We start from the raw sequence: 25723 nt of genomic DNA, 5'->3' as shown, positions 1-25723 counted from the left end.
AGAGCGAGCATGTCAGAGCGTATTGCTGACTTGTATGGATTTGCCTCCAATGCTATTGATGGAAACCGTGAATCTAACTACTCTGCTGGATCATGCACCTCCACTGTTGAGATAGCCTAGAGATAGGGCATTGCGTTCCAAGAATGCAGGGTTGTTGGTTGTTCCTAGAATCTTTAAAAGTACAATGGGAGCCAGAGCCTTTTCTTATCAAGCTCCACATTTGTGGAATCAGCTTCCAGTTTGTGTTCGGGCGGCAGACACCCTATCCGTTTTTAAGAGTGCGCTTAAGACCTTCCTTTTTGATAAAGCTTATAGTTAGGGCTGATTAGATTCAGCCCCTAGTTTTGCTGATATAGGCTTAGTTTGTCGGGGGACATCTTACTTCTTCCTTCTCTCTGTCTATACCCGTGTACACTCATGTTCCGATTAACCCAGCTTCCCCACATTTCTTTCTTTTTGGTGTCTATATACGCTGGGATCCGGAGTCATGGATGATCCTGCGGTCCTGGATCGCGAGCGCTGGATCTTGAGTCGTGGCTGTGGTCCTGGATCATAGGTCCTGGATGGATATCCTCGTGGATTCATCTTCCTAATATACACACATGCATTTCCAAACATTTGGACTACCTATGTTGCAAATGTATTATCTTTTCAATTTACACACGGCATCTATTGCACGTCTGTCCGTCCTGGGAGAGGGATCCCTCCTCTGTTGCTCTCCCTGAGGTTTCTCCCATTTTCCCCTTTAAACTGGGTTTTCTTTGGAAGTTTTTCCTTGTACGATGTGAGGGTCTAAGGACAGAGGGTGTCGTATTGTCATACTGATATTCTGTACACACTGTGAAGACCACTGAGACAAATGTAACATTTGTGATATTGGGCTATATAAATAAACATTGATTGATTGATTGATAGATAGCCAACCCCTGGTGGAGAGTGGACCTGCTGGAGTCCTCATCACCTCCATCATCATCATCATCATCATCGACTGCTGTGCAGGAAAGCTCAACACGGCAAGGGTTCACATCGGCAACTCTTTAGAAAACAACGGCGCTTCAAACCCAGTGTGAGTGATCGTAATGATTTCTTAGTTACAGGATTTAATTGCTCTTTCAAATACGGTCAAATGTTGGTTACAAAATGATGTTATGAACTGCTTCCTCTGTCTCTTTTAGGGCCGGTATAATTTATCACATCCCTTCAGGCATGACTTTTACCGAACATGTGGAGGGACGTTATGTGACCGTGGTTCTACGTGGTTTAAAGAAAACCCTAACACTCTGCGAGGTGGAGGTCTACGGTTACCGTGTTCCAACAGGTGAGAATTAAATATAATTGGAGAGCCAACCAAGATTTCATTTAGACAAATCTTGCTAATTTTCTAACTATGGTTTGACTAACCATAACCATATTGTCATGTGGTATGCATAGGGACCAAGTCAGTTAGTTGGCATGAAACAGGAGCTGTTGACGGGAAGTTGTTGTTGCTATGGAAACAACATGACGGTATCTGATATCTTCTACATATGAAGACGGAGAAAGTAAAGAATACAGTTTATGTTTAAATGTTAGCACCCCCCGAAGAGGCACAAGCTCTTACGTTGAGTCTGGAGTTTCAATACATTCTAAATCATCAGTAAAGTCTACGACCATATTTCGGAGGGATATGCTACATATTAACTTTCAATTTTATACATTTCAGTTCTTTAATAACATTACTTAATTAACACTTCACTTTCCCGACACAGTTCCACTAACATATATTCACTGTCGATTGTTATTTTTTAATATTCTTTGCGGAATTTGGCCGTGTAAACTGTCCTCTTGGCTTGCCGTACAGCCAATGCGTGACGTCATTAGTAAGCGTACTATCTATGGCTATGATTCCAGCCTCCAACCGTTCTTATTATACATCCATGCTCCAACCTAGCAACTGTACTACATTTAGCACATGTAGGCCTATCGGTACCAGTAAAGGAGGAAGGGAGGTGACCAAACATAAGACAGAAAGCAGGAAATAGCACCCGAGGGTGGGGAAGGAGCCATAGCTAGCTATCAAGCTAAAGTAGCTACCGTTAGCAAACCCGAAAGGAGTGTCAGCAACTGTGGAGTTAAAGTCGCTACGAGAAGGAGAGTTGTGAGTGCTTAAGCTGTGGTAACGTGTGATTACAACGTCAGGTAGCTGCCGTGATCAAGAATTTGTAAAACGATCGATTTAGTTTAAGATAATATAAGCTATCAGCAGCAGAGCATACACAACAGGGTAGCCCGGAGTTGACAACACGCTTACCGCAATAGTGAGGGTCCAGTAGGAAAAGTTCTTTGCAATCCGCCAAAAACCGGAAGAAGAAGAGGTGAGTGGATTAAACATCTGCAGAGGTTTCATTAAGTGTATTTACATCTGTTAGCTTAGTTTACAGTTAATCATGAATCAGAAGTTATCTTATTTAACACAACAGCTGCAATCTTGGAAGAAAGAAACTAACAAAAAAACTTTAAAATGTGCGCCAAAAATAGTCTCAAATTATCTTTAAATAAAGGCTAAAAGCCATCGGCTAACAGCTACAGTCTAAAAACTATCGGCAAACAGCTCAAGTCTAAATGCTATCTGCTAGCCTTATGAACGCAGCCCCAGGTGTGTGTTTTATTCTCATTCAGGTGGAGGAAATACCTTAATAATTACTTTCTCTAACATTATTATATCGTTTAGTTTGAGTAAACGCTCCCTTTCTACCTTCAGCATATTGTTTTAGTCCAGTAACTCTTCTTTATTACCGTTAGCATTCTGGTTTCTGTTAGGTAACTCCTTTATGTTACAGGATGAATCCTCAGTTGATTGACTTGTTGTTTCTAGTCTCCTCCTGACTGACTGAGTCCTGGAGCTGTGAGTTTCTCCTCTTCAGTGAAGCAGCTTTATTACTGTCTCCTATTGTCACAGACAAAGTAGCATTACATGGAAATACTCAAGTAAAGTAAAAGTACCTCTAAATAGTACTGAAGTACAGTACTTGAGTAAATGTACTTAGTTACTTCTCACCTCTGCTATGAACCTACGAAGTAGCTGTAGATTAGTTTTGTTGTGTCTGTCGGTTGTATTGAGTTGTCTTGTTTTGTGTCAGCTCTAGTTTTGTTGATTTATTTCAGAGACCCATCCGGAGAAGGAGCACTGATAGCAGCATGGACGAAAACAAAGAGACCCCTGGAGCTCAGGTCAGTGTGCACTTCATCACAATATATTCCTAATTCCAGCATTTGACGCCCTTATTCAGCTCGGAACGCCCTGAACTCGAGCCAAGGGCGTCCAAAAGAGTTTTTATCGCTTGAAATGGAAAGTGTACTGCCGGCGAGCCTTGGGGGTGCTGGAGCATGCGCGTGAACTGCGAGCACCGGAGCCTCGCAGCGGCGAAACTGAGGCTCTGGTAAACTGTGGTAACATGAAGAGCCGTTTGGGAGCAAGTTTATTTATATAGCACTTTTCAACACAAGGCAATTCAAAGTGCTTTACAAAAAATGAAAGACATTAAGCATTAAAAAAGAAAAGCTAATAAAATAAACATTAAAAGAAAAAATACATGGATAAAAGTTACAGTGCAGTCTAAAATATGAATAGTTCAATTAAACATTAAAAGAAAAAGTACATGGATAAAAGTTACAGTGCAGTTTAAGATATGAATAGTTCAATTAAAAGCAGCGACAAAAAGAAAAGTCTTCAGCTTGGATTTAAAAGTAGTAAGAGTTGCAGCTGACCTGTATGTTTCTGGGAGTTTGTTCCAGATATTTGGAGCATAATAACTGAACGCTGCTGCTTGTCTCAGTGGTCTTCACAGTTTGTACAGAATATCAGTATGGCAATACGACACCCTCTGGCCTTAGACCCTCACATCGTACAAGGAAAAACCCACAGTTTTATTATTGTTGACATGCTTAACTAACAATAATGCTTAATTTATTATATCAAAAACAATGCCTGTCTATCTAGCATAACATCCCAATAAGCTGCTAGCAACTGCAAAACACTAGTGCTAGCTAATGTTTTGCAAGAAATGTTTATTGAACTTCGCTTTCAACTGATTTACCTTCGAAACACATGTATGGCTCTGCCGCTGAGCGCTGCTGCTTGCTTCAGTCTGTGTCTGCGTTCTTTCGCACCTGCCTGTAATTTGAGAAGGTCCCGCCTCTCTGGCTGGCTCCCGCCCCGAAAATCTTCAGTGTTGATTGACACTTCAGTAATAGCCTATCAGATAGCGCCGTGGGCGGGACATTGCTCCTGGACACAGATGCCCCTTTCACACCAACGCCTGAAAAGTACCGGTTTTTCCTATTCACATCGCAGAGGCGCCGCCTCTTAGCTCCGGAATCCGGTTCACTTCCAGCTCCAAAACATTGTCGGTCTAGAGGCAAGAGCTTCGGAGCTAAGAGGCGGCGTCGCTTACGTCTCTCTTACGGCCCGTCCACACAGCGGCGTGCGCTGACGCTTGCCGGCGGGCGTGTCTAAAACTCGACCAACAACCAATCACATGAATCTCCCGCCCCTGACACACAAGCAGCGGTTTGATTGGCTAGAGCTTGTACTGGCATATGATTCGATTGGCTGACGCCTCGCCGAGGCGTCAAAAGTTGAACATTGCTCAACTTTTGCAGCGAGCCACGCCAGCTACGCTCCACGTCGCTTCCCACGATGCATTTCGGCTAAAAGTGACGTCACCCCATTCAAAGTGAATGGGGAAGCGTCAACGCACGCCGCTGTGTGGACGGGCCGTTACGTCGAGGCGTGCAGGAAACTAAACCCACCTCCCCTGAAGATGGGTCGACTGAAGAGTCGTCATGCCTGCCTACAAGCAGTAGTGCTTATAAACATACTTTATAAAGTCAGGCAACCAGGCTTCGTGTGATTCTGTTTATTTGTACCTTACTTTGACCATCCGTTCACTGTTATTGATCATTGTGGAGAGACGCAGACGTTTTGTTTTGTATTATTGCAGCTATCGGATGGAATCAATACATGGGCTGCACAGGTTGTCGTGTCCGACTATCACAAGTAGAATCATAATAAAATTAGGCCGGTAAAATGTGCCTGTAGAAAACGGTTTGTGCCACAATAGGATAGCAATAGCAAGTAGTCAGTTTAGCTTCGGTTGCTATGCTAACATCACCCATTTTATACCAGAGAAACTTTCATAACAACGTTGTGATGCCAAACAGCGTCAATTCAGACTGACACACATTCACTTAAGGCAGGGGTCTGCAACCTTTTTGACCAAAAGAGCCATTTTGCTCTTTTTCCCCCACATTTTTTTTGTCTGGAGCCGCAAAACATATTTCATAATTTTTTTATTGTTATATCAGACAAAAACTACAGTTTTTTTGCATTTATTAGGCTATTTATTACATGATATAAAACTGTTAACCTCTAATAAGAAACAAATAACTCTTATAAGGAGAATTAAAAATACACGGGCCTACTTTAAAATAAATGAAACACAGCACTTGGGGAGTCCTCTGCACATTTGAAGGAAAACAAATATTATTAAAATCGGCCCACTTTGAAATAAATAAAACATATAGCTGCACCCTAAAAAGAGTTAAAGGTAGGGTAGGTAAGAATGGAGAAACCAGCTCGAGTGCGTTAGAATTTGAAAGTACACAACTGGAAAAAATATGCCTCTTCCTACAGACTTTCTTACAGAGCCCCTCCTCCAACACACACGAACGCGCACATGACCAATGAGGGCACGAGATAAGTTTGTGCACAGATGGAAGGCTGACAGGCAGGTAGGCCATCCAGTTACTTTAGCCGGCTCAGATAATTGGTCGTGCTTTTTACAGCGCCACGGCTTCCAGAGATGAATTTTTGTATGTATTTATTGTCAAAGCATTTAATATATGTATTGCTATCGGGACGTTAAGAGCATTCCATGGAATATAACAACATTTTTTTTCTGAAATAGATTACATACCCCATTGAATTATGACTGACGATCGTTAGCTGTCTTCCTCTCCCTTGTTGTTCCTCGATACGTAAAGGCTGCACCACCTTTGACAACTTCTCTCTACATATCAAACATACCGGTAAACCAGCATCGTTTGCTGTGAAAGCATACAACTCTGTCCACACGGAATTAAATCCTGGGTTCCTCCGGTACTTTTCTTTGATTTATCCATAGTTCGCTCATCGAGCCGGGGATTAGGTTATTCGCCTCCAAGAAAAGGCGCTCTCGCGGGACCGGAGCAGGATGTGACGCATATCTTAGTTGACCTAATTAAAACCGTTTTGTTTTTTAATTAAGTGTCACGGTATCACCTCAAAATACAAGATAAGAAACATTTTCAACCATGCAACAAAATATAAATAGTCCTACAAATACTTTTACTTTATTTCTTTCTTATTTTTGTCTAAGCCCAAGGGAGCCAGAGCAGAGGGCTTAAAGGGCCGCATGTGGTTCGCGGGTTGCCGACCCCTGACTTAAGGGGAACTGGGGATATGTATTAGCTGCTTGTGACAGTCGGACAGTGAATACTTTAGATCGGCCGCTGCAGTGTGAGCTAACTGGGAGCTAACGGGAGAAGAAACTCCCGTGCAAGAGCAGCCAGCACTGCAGCGGTCGGTAAATGCCGCTGAAACACATTAATAAACAATGAACCACGGCACTCTGGAGAAAAGCATAAGGTTGGAGAAGTCGTTATTTAATTTAACCTGGCTTCGTGTGATTAAAAGCAACACGATCATCGACCCGACGCAGTCCCCCATTGTTGTTGTTGTGAGCGCCGTAACGCCGTTGGGGATCAAATCAGCGATGTAAACGGTGACATCATGACGCAGCAGCGGCAGCACCAGTCGGGCTCTGGGTGGTGTGAACAGAGCGGGAGCAGAAAAGGGAAACCGGAGCTGAACCAGAAAAGCTCTAGCACAGAGCTAGAACGGGAAAAGCACTGGTGTGAAAGCCGCAAGAGTGGTGATTGCAGCCAGAGAAACGGCCGCATCAGAGCCAAAGTTTTATCGGCAATTTGATTTTTTAAAAAAAGAGACCGATAATCGGTCAAATGCGGGAGGGGCCGATTATCACTGTTATCCCCAAATGAAAGATCACAACCTGTTTTGAAATATACAATATGAATGCACAATATGGTTAGATAGAGGTTAGAACGTTGTTGTATACGGTACGATTCTTTAATTGTCAGATCAAGTCTGAAATGTGACTTGCATCACAGCAGCTCCATGTGTAACATGGTCAAGGCAATTTTATTTATATAGCACTTTTCAGCACGTGGTGATTCAAAGTGCTTTACAGATTAAAAGCAAACGACATTTAAGAACAAATGCAGAATAAATACATTCTTAAAAATGCATTTTAAAAACAGGCATAATAAGCAAAGGTAATGAAATAAATAAACACGGCAGGTACAGAATACATGACTGAAAAGGCATACTGTAGTGTGATTATGGGCAGCTCAATTAAAAGCAGCGGCAAATAGGTGAGTTTTTAGTCAGGATTTAAAAATAGGAAGTGTTTCGGCGGACGTGCACGATTTAGGCAGTTTGTTCCAAATTGTTGGGGCATAATAACTAAAAGCTGCTTTTCCATGTTTAGTGGTTATTCTCGGAACAGAGAGCAGACCCCACCTAGAAGACCTGAGACCAGGGCTCGAGCTTAAGGACGTCCCGTCGCCCTGGGGCCGAAAAAAATAGTGTCGGGGAGGATAAAAAATTATATTTTTATTTTTGAATTAAAATGATCTACTAGCTCATTTACTGAGATATTAGCAGGGGAAAGTGTGGAAGAAACATTCCGAGTAAACATTTCCCTAGTGTTTTCAGTTAAATATCGCTTTGTGGCTACCTCTCTTTGAACATTTGTGTGAACCGAAAAACCGAAAGTTCAGCTGTGCTCTTTACTAGCTTCTTTTAGCTTTTTTTGATGACTTTACTGAACTGCTGTCTATAGTGTGTTTTGACTTTGACCGTCTAGTCATTGTTGGTGATTTTAACATCCATGTTGACAACCCCCAGGACAGAGGGGCTAAAGAACTGTTTTGTGTTCTTGATAGCTATGGACTGACTCAGCATGTGACGGAGCCCACGCACAATAAGGGGCACACTCTGGACTTAATTATCTCAAAGGGTCTGCATATCTCTAAGGTTATGGTGACTGATGTTGCACTGTCTGACCATTCCTGTGTTTTCTTTGAGAGCTCTATTTCTGTTCACACAAATGTTCAAAAAGAGGTCACCACAAAGCGATATTTAACTGAAAATACTAGGGAAATGTTTACTCAGAATTTTTCTTCCACACTTGCCCCTGCTAACACCTCAGTAAATGAGCTAGTAGATCATTTTAATTCAAATATTCAAAATGTTATAGATGCCATTGCTCCAATTAAGGTAAAGGAAGTGACTGGGAAGAAAATATCTCCATGGAGAAAGGCCATGGCCGTTAAAGCAGAAAAAAGAGAATGTCGAAAAGCTGAACGCAGGTGGCGAAAAACAAATCTCCAGGTTCACTTTGACATTTATAAAGAGAGACTTGGCCTTTATAATTTGGAATTGAAAAACACACGACAATCGTTCTTCTGACATCATTACCAAAAACAACGCACGTGCCTTGTTTGCTACCGTCGACAGACTAACTAACCCCCCAGTGTCAGTAGCCTCTGAATTTCTATCCACCAGGGCGTGCAATGACTTTGCCTCCTTTTTCACTGACAAAATTCAGAAAATCAGACAAGCAGTCAGTGCCTCTGCATCAGGAACAGCAAATGTGTTGTCTCTGTGTCCACTTAACATCAATTCAGACATCATAACACAATTCCATCAGATTAATGATAAAAACCTAGAGGACATTATACAACTTCTGAAATCCTCCTCCTGCTGCCTTGATATTATTCCAACAGGGTTTTTCAAAGATGTTTTGCCTTGCATGGCCTCAGAACTACTTCATATAGTAAACAAATCTCTTCACTCAGGTATTTTTCCACAGGCCCTGAAAACTGCAGTCATTAAACCGCTCTTAAAAAAGAATAATCTAGATGCTTCAGTAATGAACAATTACAGGCCCATATCAAACCTCCCATTTCTAGGTAAAATCATTGAAAAAGTTGTTTTTCAACAGTTGAGTAATTTCTTGCATTTAAATAACTGTTTCGATGTGTTCCAGTCAGGCTTTCGTCCAAACCACAGCACTGAGACTGCTCTTGTAAAGGTCTTTAATGACATTCACTTAAACACAGACAGTGGCAGAACTTCAGTGTTAGTATTATTAGATCTCAGTGCTGCGTTTGACACTGTTGACCACAGCATATTACTAGACCGACTGGAAAACTGGGTGGGACTTTCGGAAACAGTTCTAAATTGGTTTGAATCGTACTTAAAGGATAGAAACAACTTTGTTTCTATAGGTAAATACACATCTGAGTTGACAAATATGACATGTGGGGTTCCTCAAGGCTCCATCTTGGGGCCTCTTCTCTTTAACATCTACATGCTACCACTGGCTCAGATAATGAAGAACAACAAAATAAGTTACCATAGCTATGCAGATGACACATACATTTACGTAACAATTTCACCAGGAGACTATGCTCCAATTCAAACACTGAGTAAGTGCATTGAACAAATCAATGACTGGATGTGTCAGAACTTTCTCCAATTAAACAAAGATAAAACTGAGGTAATGGTTTTTGGAGCCAAGGCAGAACGTTTAAAAGTTAGCGCTGAGCTTCAGTCTGCAATGTTCAAAACAACAGATAAAGCCAGAAATCTAGGTGTAGTCATGGACTCTGACCTGAGTTTCAACAGTCACATTAAAACGGTTACTAAATCAGCCTACTATCACCTAAAGAATATATTGAGGATTAAAAGACTAATGTCACAGCAGGATTTGGAAAAACTTGTCCATGCCTTTATCTTCAGTAGACTCGACTACTGCAATGGTGTCTTCACAGGTCTCACTAAAAAATCTATTAGAAAGCTGCAGCTGATTCAGAACGCCGCTGCTCGAGTCCTCACTAACACTAAGAAAGTGGATCACATCACTCCAGTTCTGAAGTCTTTACACTGGCTTCCTGTGTGTCAAAGAATAGATTTCAAAATATTGCTGCTGGTTTATAAAGCACTGAATGGTCTAGGCCCAAAATACATTACTGACCTCCTGCTAAATTATGAACCATCCAGATCTCTCAGGTCTTCAGGTACTGGTCAGCTTTCTGTTCCCAGAGTCAGAACTAAACATGGTAAAGCAGCGTTCAGTTATTATGCTCCAAATATCTGGAACAAACTCCCAGAAACCTGCAGGTCCGCTGCAACTCTTACTACTTTTAAATCCAGGCTGAAGACTTTTCTTTTTGTCGCTGCTTTTAATTGAACTATTCATATTTTAGACTGCACTGTAACTTTTATCCATGTATTTTTCCTTTTAATGTTTATTTTATTCGCTTTTCTTTTTTAATGCTTAATGTCTTTAATTTTTTGTAAAGCACTTTGAATTGCCTTGCGTTGAAAAGTGCTATATAAATAAACCTCCCTTGCCTTGCCTTACTGGTGAGGAAAGCGGCATACCAGTAAATCAGGTATGGATTTACTTCCATTTTGGCCATTTTTGACACCAAGATGTCTGCTTGTATTGTGTTGAATGCTGCTGAGAAGTCTAGGAAGAGGGCTCTTGCATAGGTGTGACGTTTATCTAAATGTTTAGTAATGATATGAACCAGAGTAGCAACAGTACCATCCCCTTGCGTATAGGCAAATTGGTATGGATCAAGTATGTCTTGTCCGTCACAATAGGTTTAGCTGAAGAAGTCATTCCTGTCATGATTCTCATGGTGTCCCGCACTTTTTTGGGGTCTTTGGCTTTAAAAGCATTTCCCAAAAGCTCTCTGTGTGCCAATTTTGATTCTCTCAATTTGACTTTCAGTTCTTTCTCTGTCTGTTTAAGTGCTCCATAGTCTTTGTTTTTGAAAGCTATTTTCCTGGTTTTTATAACTTTTTTTAATGTCCTTAGTGACATATGATTTATTCGATAGATTTGTATTTCTTTAGCGGGACACAGAAGTTAATATAGTCTTTGGTAACAGTAGTCATTTCATCTAGTGAACCTTCCTGAAAAATGTCCCAATCTGTCCAATCAAAACAGGCTTTCAACTGTTCCCTACTTTCATTTGTCCATGTCCTTATTACTTTCTTTTCTTGTTGACTTCCCTTCAGTTTGGTCTTATACACTGGTATCATATTCACAACATTATGATCAGAGTTCAGTATTGGTGGTCTTTATTTAGACACCTTTATCATTAACAAAGCATTTGTCCAGGATATTGTCTTTTCTGTTGTGATTGGGGGTGTAACGGTTCACAGAAGTCACGGTTCGGTTCGTACCTCGGTTTGGAGGTCACGGTTCGGTACAACAAGAAAAAGCAAAAAAAAAGTCCCAAATGCATAATTCCAGGGTTGTTGTTATTTATGTTTGAACAGTAGTGCAAGTTTCAGTTTAAAAATAAAGAACTCTGACATTTTGAATAATTAACTGTATTAAACAGTTAAAAACAAACCACAAACAGTACCATACACACTCAGATGGCCATATTATCTATAATGGCTGATGTCAAACAAAAAGGTTTCATCAAGCTGTAAAACAAAAAAAAATGTCTTGAAAATATGACATCATAAATAATAAGAAAGTGTTTCAAGAGCACAAAGTCGTTGAAAAACATATGCCAAAAGCTTCCGTTATTTATTTTGGTCTCTCGGCTCATGTCTATTGGCTTCTTAAAAACAGTGGGGATAAACTGTTGAACTGCTGTTGTCTTTTGCCGGGCTCCGGTGATTGGCAAATCTGGGTGATGCCTTCTGATAGGATTTAGCATGTTTGGCGTGTGTTACCATTAGCATACCGCACCACTGTAGAACAACGGCGACACACCGTCCTCGTCCGATTTATTGTAGTCCACAGGGAACCCGAAATGTTCCCACACAGCTCATTTAAAAGAAGCAGGTGGGTTCTAGCTCCTGTGTGTTATCTGAAATCGCCATACTAACTTTTCTTCTTCTTGTATTTTGTTCGTTTTGTTGTTGTGTTTCTGCTTGTTCTTCATTTGTTGTTTAAGGGTGGCTGGCAAACAGCTTTTTAGGCGCAATACCGCCCCCTGGGTTATAGTGTAGTGCAGGGGTGCCCAACCTTTTTTGAACCGAGAGCTACTTTTAAAGTTGCCAGTCTGCTGAGAGCTACCAGTCCAAATAGAGAGGCGTAGCCATTACTACCAGGTAAATACACACTTCTACTTGAATAAAACTGACCTTTGTACGATTAATACTTCATAAAATACTGCAGATCCTTTATCTTACCTCTTTCTAATCTACACACATACAAGTATTTAACTGAAGTTACACAACAGTGTTGTTGATACGGAGTTGGAGTTTATTCACACACTACAAGTGGGTAATGTTTTCAAGAAACATTGAACAGTGCTGCCACATATGACACAGGAAAAAAAGAAAATACTGTGAACCCTTTCTTTGCCATGATATAAAAATAGTGTTTCTACAAAAGTATAAATTAGGCTTACTAATAAGACAACTCAGATCTGAAGCTACTCAGGAATCTGCTGCCAAAGTGCAATAAAAAAGACAAAATTAATAGAATCAAACCCTTTTTTTGTTGCATTTTAGTTGAGTATAAAAAGAAATGCCTTTTTTAAAATAGGATGCACGCAACACTAGTTTCTTAACCTGAATTGATAATAGACTATAATCAATTTTAAGTTTGCATTCTTATACCATTTTGTACAATAATTATAATGAATGAGTTCAAACAAACTAAAACTTACAGCTGATTAATAACGGTATCTAACTTGAGTTTTTATTATATCAAAAACCTGTTGAAATGCTACTGTTATTTTTACTGTCCCCCAAAAGCGAGTCGGCAGCGTCCAGGAATGCTTCTATCACAACTTCGCCATCTTTGAAAGACTTCATGTGTTTCGTAAGAACGTGACTGACACGATAAGATGCTATGGTAGCAGGTTTGCTCTTGTTGTTAGGCCTGGTGAAAAAGGGCTGCTGTGCATTTAGCTGTCCTTTCAGGTCCCTCACCTTTTGGGAGCGTAGAGCAGAATTAGGAGGGAATTCCGTCTCGTAGCTTGTGTGCACTGTTTTGAAATGCCGCTCCTAAATTGCCCTTCTTCGATAAAGCCACACTCGCATTGCAGATGAGACAGATGGACTTTGAATTGGAATAGATACAAAAATAATCATCCTCCCACTCGGAGTGAAAATTATATATTTTGGGCTTTTTTGCTTCTTGCGGTCTTGTGTGTGTGCGGACTGCCACTCCTGTTGACACAGACAACATCAGCGAAATAGTGCCCACTGCCCAACAGCCACGCCCAGACACATGGGGTTACGCCGGCCAATCACAAAGCTTTTATGCGTTCAAGTACATTATTCTGGCACAGGAAGATTATGTTATAGGTCATTAACGATAAAACTGAATATTGTTGTTCTATTTTTAGACACATCTCGCGATCGACTGGGAATCTCCCTCTCGACTGGTTGGGCACCCCTGGTGTAGTGGATACTGCCCTGAATGACAGACTTTTTTCCCACTCGTAAAAAAAAAAGGCGTATTCGTCGTGTGACTGCGTGTGCCGAACCGTGACGAATACGGATACCGTTACACCCCTAATTGTGATCCCTAACATACTGCTGGAACCCAGGTAACAGTCTCCAAGCGACATTGCTTCATGTCCCCGAGCACTAAACTTCCTGCAGTTTGCTTTTCAAACTGGAACAAGAAAGCAGCGGAGAAGTAACGGGGCAGAAACCCTCCTTTTTACACAGCGGTCCAGACATAGACATCAAACGGCAAAACATATTCCAGGGTTCGTACGGTCATTGAAAACCTGGAAAAGTCATGGGAATTCAAAATGCAAATTCCAGGCCCTGGAAAAGTTATGGAAAACGATGTTTTTCCCAAAGTTTTGGAAAAGTCATGGAAATGTAACTAAAGTTGCGTCAAATATAATTTACATTTTATCTAATCGCCAAAATGTTCTGCGGTCGCGAGCTGTTATGTGCCATCATGACGCGCATTGTGTTATTTTTTTAATATATGAAGCGCGAGCTGTGTGTTCGAGTCTTCCTGCCTGTCGGTTGAACTTTGCTGCTCCGGTATGAGGGTCAGCTACATTAGCTACGGTGCGTTCGTTAACTGTGCGGAGTCACTGTGGCACAGACTGCACCGCTGGTGAACAGCTGTTAGAACGGGCCGTTCAGGTGTTCAGAGCAGAGCGTGATGTGAACTGAAATGTTTTTCTGTCACAATATCATTAAGGAATCGTTGAGCTAGCTAGCTAGCATACATTGTCACTATCTGCTAACGTTAGCTTTAGCCTTCGTTTTCTAATAGTTTTCATAGGCTATAAACGGAGGTGGTATAAGTATAGATATTGTGCTAGAGTAAAAGTAGAAGTACTCAGGTCTTTTACTTGAGTAAAAGTACTCAGATGTTGTTCTTAAAAGTAGAAGTACTCAGATCTTGTACTTGAGTAAAAGTAGAAGTACTCAGATCTTGTACTTGAGTAAAAGTAGAAGTACTCAGATGTTGTTCTTAAAAGTAGAAGTAGCTACTCAGATCTTGTACTTGAGTAAAAGTAGAAGTACTCAGGTCTTTTACTTGAGTAAAAGTAGAAGTACTCTGATCTTGTTGTAAAAGTAGAAGTACTCAGATCTTGTACTTGAGTAAAAGTAGAAGTACCAGAGTGTAGGAATACTCTGTTACAGTAAAAGTCCTGCATTCAAAAATGTTACTCAAGTAAAAGTACAAAAGTACTATCATCAAAATATAGTGAAAGTAGCGAGAGTAAAAGTAGTCGTTGTGCAGATTGGTCCATTTCAGAATAATATATAGGATATGTTTTATAATGATTGATCATGTAAGTGTTCTCAAAACTGGTAAAGGTGCAGCTAGTTTGAATGACTTTGTAGACTGCAGGGTAGCTTGTGGATTTACTCCAGGTGGAACTAAAGTCTGATTTAACACTTGATTATATTTCACATCATTCATCCACATCTGTAGAGTAACTAAAGGTATTAAATACATGTAGTGGAGGAAAAGTACACCATGTACCTCTGAACTGTAGAGGAGTAGAAGTACACCATGTACCTCTGAACTGTAGTGGAGTAGAAGTACACCATGTACCTCTGAACTGTAGTGGAGTAGAAGTACACCATGTACCTCTGAACTGTAGTGGAGTAGAAGTACACCATGTACCTCTGAACTGTAGTGGAGTAGAAGTACACCATGTACCTCTGAACTGTAGAGGAGTAGAAGTACACCATGTACCTCTGAACTGTAGAGGAGTAGAAGTACAAAGTAGCAAAACATTGAAATACTTAAATAAAGTACAAGTATCTCAAAATTGTACCCACGTATAGTACTTGTTGAGTTTATGAACTTAGTTACTTTACACCAGTGGCTATAAAGATAGAAAGACTAAGCCTTGCACAGAGGCATGAAAATACATTTTCAAAATGCTCAACAGTGCTGCCAAAATTATAAACTGACTGCTACACAATTAAAATAAATGCTTTTATATATTTCTATTAGATGTGACTCTTTGGCGTTTCTGTTTATTGACGCTGCTGCTTTCAGGGGGTCAGGGGTCTGGTCCTTGCCACCTTTTTCATACCTGATGACTTTGCCTCCCTGACTACAGTTGCTTTAGCGTGTAGAAGCTAGTAAGCCTACTATTTGATTTGTTTTGATAGGCACAACATGTTTCATATGCAGATCTTATTTTCCTGTTCCATGTTCAAATAAACCATTTTCAGTGGGAATTTTTTTTTGGTCATGGAAAATGAGGTAAAGGTCATTGAGAAGTCATTGAAAATCATTGGTGAAAAGGTGTATGAACCCTGATATTCAATGAGTTAAATGTTCCCCATAAATATTCATCTGTAGGAGTATTTGCAAATGATCTGAGCGATCACTGTGTTGTAGCCACAATTAGGGACACTAAGGTCCAAAAGGTTAAACCTCACATTATCATTAAGAGAGACAAAAAACATTTGGTTGAGCGGGGTTTTGTGCATGATCCGTTTGATTGGGGTAAAATCGATTTGTGTGCTGATGTGGAAACCGCATGGTCTTATTCTTATCTTGGTTTTATGGAGATCATTGATAGACATGCACCCCTGCGTAAATTTAGAGTAAAGGGACGAGACAATCCTTGGTTTTCTGCTGAGCTGTCTAGTCTCCTTCATGAGAGAAACAAGGCCTGGGCAAAGGCTAGGAAATCAGGCTCAGAGATAGAGTGGCTGCGTTTTAGGCAGCTAAGGAATAGCTTCACTTCAAATGTCAAAAGTGCAAAGTCGAAGTACTATTTGTCAGTTACCACAGAAAACCTAAATAATCCTAGGAAATTTTGGAAAGCAATAAAATCGATATCCACCGGTGAGATCCGTAATGAGCTACCTCCGTGCCTTACCACAGCATCTGGCACTATATCGGACAGGGCTACTATGCTAAATTGCTTTAATGAGCATTTTGTGTCCTGCGGTTCTATGTTTGATTCTGTGACTAACTCTGCTTGGTCTGGAAAACCCTTTCAGTTTTACTCCTTTTACTGTCAATGTTGTTCATGAAGCCTTATCTAAGCTAGATCCTAGGAAACCGGCTGGCCCGGACAACTTGGAACCTTTCTTTTTAAAGATAGCTGCAGATTTTATTGCTCCACCTCTTACTTCTCTTTTTAACCTCTCCCTCAGCACAAATACAATTCCAAAAGTATGGAAGTCTGCTTATGTCTTGCCTTTACTGAAAGGAGGGGAGGCAACTATTTTAAATAATTATAGGCCAATCTCTAAATTGTCAGTTCTGGCTAAGGTGCTCGAACGACTTGTGAGTGTACAAGTAAAGGAGTTTTTATCTATAAATGACATCCTGTCTAAACATCAGTCAGGATTCAGAAAGCAACACAGCACCATCACTGCGACAATGAAAGTGGTAAATGACATTACTAGTATTTTAGATAATAAGCAGAGTTGTGCAGCTCTGTTTATTGACCTTTCCAAAGCGTTTGACACCGTTGATCATCGCATTTTAAAGCAGAGGCTACTCAGTATTGGCATATCCAGCGTTGCAGTGGGGTGGTATGTGAACTACCTCTCTGAAAGGTCCCAATGTGTTCATTTTGATGGACTGTCTTCTGAGTGGTTAAACATTTCTAATGGTGTACCACAAGGTTCTGTTTTAGGACCACTTTTATTCTCCATATATCAACAGTGTAGGTGATAATGTGGATGAAGCTACTTTACATTTTTATGCGGATGATACTGTAATGTATTGTGCAGGTCCCTCCATTAAAGAGGCTGTTGTTAAATTACAGGCTGTTTTTAACACTATTCAGACTCAGCTCTCTGAACTAAAGCTTCTTCTAGATGTGGATCAAACCAAGGTAATGCTCTTTTCAAAAGCAAAAAAGACACCAGAGCCTGTTTTTGATATTGTAACTACGCAAGGAACAAAACTTGAAGTTGTTGCCTGTTACAAATACCTTGGTATCTGGCTTGATGATTGTCTCTCTTTTAAACTTCAGGTCACTAATCTGCTTAAAAAGCTGAGGGCTAGGTTTCTTCTACAGGAACAAGTCCTGTTTCTCATTTGAAGCCAGGAAAAGGTTAGTCACTGTGACCTTTTTACCTGTGTTGGACTATGGTAATTTGATATATATGAATGCACCTGCCCATTGCCTGGAAAAGTTAGATGCTGCGTATCACAGTGCTCTGAGATTTGTTGCTAACTGTAAAGCACTTACTCATCACTGTACCCTGTATGCCAAGGCAGGTCTGCCTTCACTAACTGTACGGAGGCTCAGTCATTGGTACATGTTCATTTATAAAGCCATTTTGGGTAAACTACCTTTTTATATCTGCTCTCTGATCTCTCGACGAATTGAAAGTACGCATTGCCTGAGATCTCATGATGTTGTGTTATTGAATGTGCCAAGTGCTAGGACTGTCTTAGGGAAGAAAGCTTTTAGATGTGCAGCTCCACTAAATTGGAACAGTCTGCAAACCTGTTTTTAAAACTGAGCACTTTGGTTCCCCTGCATCATTTTAAAACTCGGCTGGGTGACATGCTGTTTGATACTCATGGTACCTGTCACTGTAAATAGAGTTTTGTAAACTGTACCCTGTACATTATGTTGTACGTCATCCTTATTGTTGTTCTGTTGTTTTTATGTTACATGTGTAACTAATGTCCTGCAGGTCACCCTTGAAAAAGAGATCTTTTGATCTCAAGGGGCTTTCACCTGGTTAAATAAAGGCTACAAACAAACAACTATTGCCGGTGCATCGGGGTGGCTGAGTTGCAGCTCGTGAACACAGTGGCCTCTGCCGCTGGGAGGCACGTAAACAACAAACAGTAAAATACACCCGAATTCTCTAGGCAGATAAAAGGGTCTTAACGTCATGCCGAGAATATCTACGTTGGGATTGCAGGTTTTACATTTGACTGAGTATGATCGGCACCACAGATCATTAATATACACACAAATACCGCCTCCTCTGGTTTCCCCCGAGTTCGCATCCCTGTCTGCTCGAACAAGGGTGAATCCGAGTACTTCAAAGAGAGATTCAGGCATTGTAGATTGTAGCCAATTTTCCGTGAAACATAATCAAGAGGCCTCAAGAAATTCATGACAGTACCTCGTGTATGTCCTTAGTGTGTCCACGTTGTTGCTCAATGAGTTTGTGAGAATGATGATAGGGCGGTGGTGGCGAAGTCGATAGGGACTTGGCTTGGCAACTGGAAGGTCACCAGTTCAAGTCCCGGCAAGACTAAGGCCCATCCCCTACACCCTACCCCTCCGTTTGCACGTTCATGCCATATTGAGGGCTGTTCCAAAGCAACGAGTGTGGAGGGGGAGTGGGCTATCCTCAAACAGCGAGTCTGCAGCGGTGCTGACTTGAGACCGGTCTCTACCTTTATAGGAGTCACGCACTGATAAATTGCGATGTTAACAACCTCATGATAACCTCATATGTTTTTAACTTAGGATCAAACCTGTGTTTAGTCTAGAAAAAGGTAAATGTGTGCATTTTATTATAAAGTTGTGTATATTTACAGACCGTTGCAAAAACTAAGAAGCTTATAAACATCAGGTTTAAAACTAAAAGAGCTTTGAAACACAATGAAAGATGTTTGGAGTTTTATTTGAGTTATTCATTTAAGCTTTTTGTCTAAGAGATGCTGATTTGAAACCGTTGTTACATACAGTTACGGCATTTCCTGTTTCTGCCAGAGAGAGGGGAGGCCGTCCCAAAGCTTGCTGCTGTATTTACTCCCTCCATCTGACAGGAGGGAGCCTCGTTGAGCTGCGTCGAGGGAGTGGTTTGGGATTGGGCCTAAGTGCTACCGAGGTGTCCCTGAGCAAGGCACCGTTCCCTACACTGCTCCCCGGGCGCCGTTCAAAATGGCAGCTCAAACACTAGGATGGGTAAAATGCAGAGAAACAATTTCCCCACGGGGATTAATAAAGTATATAAAAATAAATAAAAAAATCAAATCAGGTTTTATTTATATAGCACATTTTTAAAACGATTTTTGGTCGAGCCAAAGTGCTGTACATATAATAATTACCTTACAGGACACTATACAGGAAATACAACAGCACAATTTGTGCAGAATATCAGTATGAGAAAACGACACCCTCTGACCTTAGACCCTCACATCGTACAAGGAAAACCTTCCGGAGAAAAACCCACAGTTTAAAGGGAAAAATGGGAGAAACCTCAGGGAGAGCAGCAGAGGAGGGATCCCTCTCCCAGGACGGTCAGACGTGCAATAGATGCCGTGTGTAAATCGAAAAGATAATACATTTTACAGCGTAGGTAGACCGAATGTTTGGAAATGCATGTGTCTATAATAAGAAGATTAATCCACGGGGATGTCAACAATCCTGTGGGAGCCATCAGCGAAGTAGTATGGTGAGAGTCAGGCAGGACCGCAGAGACAGGTTTAGCCACGACCCAAAGTCCACGATTTAATCCAGAACTCAGGATAGAAGATCCAGGGCACAGGACCACAGCAAGAGGATCAGCCTCGACTCCGGATCCCAACATAGATATAGACACAAAAGAATGAAAACGCGAGTTTTATTTTCAACATTAATAATAATATATTTATTTTATATAGCGCTTTTCGGAACCCAAAGACGCTTTACATTTGGGAGGGAGGGTAGACAAACAAAACAAAGACAGAACCAAAAAGAAACAAAACACAACAGAAAAGCAGTCAGGAGGACGTTGATTGAGAGGGGGGGGGCTTATGGATAGAGAGTTGAAGAGGTGGGTTTTGAGGCGGGACTGGAACAGGGTAAGGGACTCAGAGTCATGGAGGTCTTGGGGGAGGGAGTTCCAGAGCTTCGGGGCTGCCACAGAGAAGGCTCTGTCCCCGAAGCTCCGGAGTTTGGCCTTGGGGATTGAAAGCAAACCGGCTGAGGAGGATCTGAGGGACCGGGGTGGTTGGTAGAGGGTGAGGAGGTCAGTGAAGTAGGGGGGGGCCAGATGGTGGAGGGCTTTGTAAGTGAGGACCAGGAGTTTGTAATGGATGCGGTGTGAAACGGGGAGCCAGTGGAGTTCTTTGAGGACCGGGGTGATATGATGCCATGATTTGGTGTGGGTGAGGAGTCTGGCGGCTGCGTTCTAGACACGCTGGAGTCCTATTGAGGGAGGTGGAGCTGATGCCGTAGAGGAGGGAGTTGCAATAGTCAAGGCGGGAGGAGATGAAGCGTGAATGAGTCGCTCAGCTGCAGGGCGGGTGAGAGAGGGACGGAGTTTGGCAATATTGCGGAGGTGAAAAAATGAGATTTTTACAACATGACGGATGTGGGGCTCGAGGGAGAGGGTGGGGTCAAATATCACGCCACGGTTGCGTGCCTGGGTGGAGGGGGAAACAGGGGTGCCATCATTGGTGACTGTCAGGTTGGGGGTTTTGCTGAGGGTGGATTTGGATCCGATGAGGAGGAGTTCAGTTTTATTGCTGTTGAGTTTTAGGAAGTTGTGTTGCATCCAGGATTTTATTGCAGTCAGACAGGATTCGATGTGGGTGAGGGGGGGGGTTGTTGGGGGATTTGGTGCTGAGGTAAATCTGGGTGTCGTCGGCATATCAGTGAAAGTCCAGGTTGTATTGGCGGAGAATCTGACCAAGGGGGAGGATGTAGATGATGAAGAGGAGGGCGTCGAGTACTGAACCTTGGGGAACACCTTGGGTGACTGAAGCTGTGGCAGAGGAGTGGTTGTTGAGGGAGATGAAGTGGGATCTGTCGGAGAGGTAGGACTGGAGCCACCTGAGTGCAGTACCATCGATACCAATGTCATGGAGTCGGGTAAGCAGGATGGTGTGGCTCACGGTATCGAAGGCTGCACTCAGGTCGAGGAGGATAAGGATGTTGAGGGAACCGGTGTCAGCAGAGGTGAGGAGGTCATTGAGGACTTTGATGAGGGCCGTGTCTGTGCTGTGGTGGGGACGAAAACCAGACTGAAGGGGTTCAAAAAGCTGGTTGGTTTGGAGATGGCGGTGGAGTTGTTTGGAGATAATGCGTTCTATTGTTTTTGAGAGAAAGGGGAGGTTGGTTGGTGTGTGTGTGTGTGTGTGTGTGTGTGTGTGTGTGTGTGTGTGTGTGTGTGTGTGTGTGTGTGTGTGTGTGTGTGTGTGTGTGTGTGTGTGTGTGTGTGTGTGTGTGTGTGTGTGTGTGTGTGTGTGTGTGTGTGTGTGTGTGTGTGTGTGTGTGTGTGTGTGTGTGTGTGTGTGTGTGTGTGTGTGTGTGTGTGTGTGTGTGTGTGTGTGTGTGTGTGTGTGTGTGTGTGTGTGTGGAATGAAGGTAAACACAGTGAAGGCACAGCTCTTTGTAGCTGGTGCTGCTCTTCTCAGATTCTGCTGAGTTACACTGCCTCCTGGTGCTGCAGAGATTTCATGAAGTGAAGGGGGTTCTTATTCTATAAAACAGCTGTGGGCAGCAGATACTGTGAGTCACAGACATGAATACATAGGTCAAGGCAGACTGGTTCACAGACTCTCCTGTTTTGCTGATCCGGTGCTTGAACAAATAACTCTCCACCCCTGGCCGAAATGTCCCTAAAATGAAGTCCGAGTTTGAAATATATCTCAAATAATGTATGTATTTCCCCACATAAACATAACAGTCTGCAATGAAACGGCTGTCTCCTGTGCGCTCCACTTCCTATTTTCTCCTGCGAACGACATTTTCTATCTCTCTTTTTTTTTTTCATTGCCCTCTAGGGGCTTCGTACAATACAAAAACAAATGCAAATATTTTATTTTAAAAAGTAAAGTCCTTTCCAGTCATCTGTCTCAAGCCTAAGTCAAGTCTCAAGTCATGAATACCAAGTCAAAGTCAAGTCGAGTCTTTTATCAATGTTAGTCAAGCAAGTCTCAAGTAAAAAAATATGCTATGCGAGTCAAGTCACGTGACTCGCGTCCCCCACCTCTGGTATATACTTTGATTAGAATATTGCTGTATTACTGTATAAAATATAATACAAATATAATAAACACAAACAGTTGATAAGTAGTATTTTGTTAACTCAAGGTTTATATTAAGTGAGTTTTTATTGTGTTAACTTGTGTATTTATGATTTTAGGTTGACTTTCTCTCTTTCTCTGTCCCTCTGTTCTAGAAACTGAAAGGAAGAAAGAGACGTCACAGCTGTCAGCAATGTGACAAATCTTTTTCAACATTTGGAGATTTAAAGATCCACCTGCGTATTCACACAGGAGAAAAACCGTACAGCTGTGAAGAGTGTGGGAAAGCTTTCACTCAATCAGGTGCTCTCAAATCACATCAACGGCTTCACACTGGAGAAAAACCGTACAGCTGTGAAGAGTGTGAGATAACTTTCACTCAATCAGGTGCTCTCAAATCACATCAACATATTCATACTGGAGAAAAACCGTACAGCTGTGAAGAGTGTGGGACAACTTTCACTCAATCAGGTGCTCTCAAATCACATCAACATATTCATACTGGAGAAAAACCTTACAGCTGTGAAGAGTGTGGGAACACTTTCTCTAGATCAAGTGCTCTCAAATCACATCACCGTATTCACACTGGAGAAAAACCGTACATGTGTGAAGAATGTGGGAAAACTTTCACTCAATCAGGTAATCTCAAATCACATCACCGTATTCATACTGGAGAAAAACCTTACAGCTGTGAAGAGTGTGGGAAAACTTTCACTACATCGGGTGCTCTCAAATTACATCACCGTATTCATACTGGAGAAAAACCTTACAGCTGTGAAGAGTGTGGGAAAACGTTCACTAAATCAGGTGCTCTAGAATCACATCACCGTATTCACACTGGAGAAAAGCCGTACTGGTGTGAAGAGTGTGGGAAAATGTTCACTCAATCAGGTACTCTCAAATCACATCTTCGTGTTCACACAGGAGAAAAATCATAGTGGTTTTAAGAGTGTAGGGCCCTGATTTAAGCTTATTTTGTTTTTTTACAGTTTACAATAAACAACTCCCATCTATTGGCCATGCGTTGGGTGATCCTTTTTTCCATTACTGATCCCATCCCAACAGCGCCATCTGTTGACGTAACATCAGAATTGACTGGCATAATGTTCACTGTTCCTTTCATTTTCTGGCTGTCCGTCTGCTGACAGGGCGCTGATTCAAACAGCTGACATTATTGCAGCATTAAATCCAATCCATTGTCCAATACAGCTTATGTATCCAATATACAATCCAGTTTTAGTCCTGCACATACCCGGCCCCTTTCCCAGCCTTGGTTCTCGGCGTCTCCTTTCGCCTTCTTGATGAGCGCAGGTGGTGACAATCTCCAACTGATTGTCGTGTGTTGTCCAGCTGATCCAGGATGACGGTGTCAGTTGTGAAGTAATCCAATTGTTTGTCCGGTGAAATTGATCCTTAATCCAATGCGATATGTTTCTTATATTGTTCAGTTTCACTCATAGAGTACGATTCTACTTAATGTAATGGCAATTTAAATGTTCCAGTGTCCTATATCTTTTTACCATTACTTCACAGGAGAGTTTAGTGTGATCCTGACGCAGACACAAACATATGAAGTTCCGGTCTTTTGCTGCAGTTTTAGAATGATGTTTTATTGCTTTACATACCAAGATTAAAGTACACTGTGTCAATAGTTGTAGTATGAGCATCTGTCTGGGCTGGCCGTCTGGTAGAATCGTTATGCTCTTCCTCCTGTGTCAGTAAAGTGGAACTTCTGTGTGAACTATTTATATCTTAAACTGCACTGTAACTTTTTTATTCGTGTACTTTTTTCTTCATGTACTTTTTCTTTTAATGTTTCTTTTATTATCTTTTACTGTTTTTAAATGACTGTCTGAATGTCTTTCATTTTTGTAAAGCACCTTGAATTGCCTTGTGTTTAAAGGTGCTATATAAATAAACTTGCCTTGCCTTGTGTCCTCTTCCTCTCCTGTCACCTATGGCCCCTTGTATACACCCTGTGCAGCTAAACCCTGCCACCAAGTGTTCAAACATAATGTTGCACTATACATATAAATAAGGTAAACTGAGACACCAACAACACCCATAAAATGGCTCCTACAAATAGTGTGGGAAAACGTTTTCTTAAAGTATTCACCTTAAAGTCCATGAGCGAGTTTCACTGTTCATTAATCTGCTTCATGAATAAAGGTAGGATAGGTCGTTCAGCTGCAGGGCCGGTAAGAGAAACTTTTTTCAAAATGTACATTTTTTTTAAATATAACATATTTCTAGTGTGAACGAAAATATAATATTGAATATTATACAAGTGATTTTTCTTAACCAAAATGACAAAAATACATATTATTCTAATACGGGTCCTTTTTGACCCACTTATGGAAGAGTGTAGGGTCCAGCCACTGGGCATCTAAGGGTTGAATAAATAAAGCTTATTGATACATTTTTAAGAAACTAACAAAACAATCCAAATATAAATAACCTGCTTTTCTTCATTTCGTTGCTTATTTTGAAAGTTGGAGACTTTCCCGGGCTTTTTGATGGCCCATCAAGGGGAGGGGCTGCTCCCCCCTCTGCACCTGCAAAGTGCATGCTGCTGTATGGCTGCTACAGCAGAGCTAACTGCCCTGCCCCATTTAACACATGTGTCATGACCACAGAAGGTCATTTGCGGAGGGTCTGCAGCTAACCTGCAACATGGCTGAGAGCAGCAGGAGCATGGAGCGATTTCAGAGAAGACTTGAACCTCTAAAAGTTCAGCACAACATATGTGAAAGGTGGCTTTCTCCTACAGTTTCAGTGCAGGTAAGATATTAAGATAATTTATTTGTGATTGTTGATTATACATGCCTTAATGAATGCTAACCTTGTAATATGTTATTTTACCATGAAGAAAATCATCACATCTAAAACATTTTTTGCAGAAAGAAATTGTCTAATTTATTTGTTAAGTTGCATTTTTAGGTAATTGTGAACTAGTAGATGTTGAGTTTTAATTAAGAGTTTTAAGCATTTTTCAACACAATATTGTGAAATGTCTTCTAATTTGTGATCATAACATGCGCCTGTGGTTCTATTTCGTCCCTACTGACCGCCAGAGGCGGTGCTTTAGCACTGGATATGTCCATCGCGCGCATGCGCAGCTCGAGTACCAATAACAACAAAGTCACCTGTGACCCACGTGACACCGGCTATATCAGCCGGTATTGTCA

General features: G+C 41.5%; 2 protein-coding genes across 2 annotated transcripts in view; one reads left to right on the top strand and one right to left on the bottom strand.

Moving 5' to 3' along the window:
- Positions 1-25723, bottom strand: part of LOC139435364 (zinc finger protein 850-like) — a 128615-nt gene that overhangs the window by 28767 nt on the left and 74125 nt on the right. The window lies entirely within an intron of this gene.
- LOC139435371 (zinc finger protein 678-like) lies at positions 1861-24463 on the top strand. The gene is made up of 3 exons (XM_071206002.1): positions 1861-2354; positions 3145-3210; positions 22691-24463. Exons 2-3 carry the CDS (start codon positions 3178-3180, stop codon positions 23471-23473), a joined length of 816 nt encoding a protein of 271 aa, XP_071062103.1. The 5' UTR covers positions 1861-2354; positions 3145-3177; the 3' UTR covers positions 23474-24463.

This window comes from Pseudochaenichthys georgianus, chromosome 16 (assembly GCF_902827115.2).
Source record: "Pseudochaenichthys georgianus chromosome 16, fPseGeo1.2, whole genome shotgun sequence".
In the NCBI taxonomy this organism is placed as follows: domain Eukaryota; kingdom Metazoa; phylum Chordata; class Actinopteri; order Perciformes; family Channichthyidae; genus Pseudochaenichthys; species Pseudochaenichthys georgianus.
The sequence above is the reverse complement of the archived record's forward strand: the minus strand, read 5'-3'. Positions and strand labels throughout refer to the sequence as shown.

Excerpts from the sequence above, each read along its gene's own strand:
- LOC139435371 (XM_071206002.1), top strand. The coding sequence starts at position 3,178 with ATGGACGAAAACAAAGAGACCCCTGGAGCTCAG. Across the intron at positions 3,211-22,690 it reads AAGAGACCCCTGGAGCTCAG|AAACTGAAAGGAAGAAAGAG; the intron begins GTCAGTGTGCAC and ends CCTCTGTTCTAG.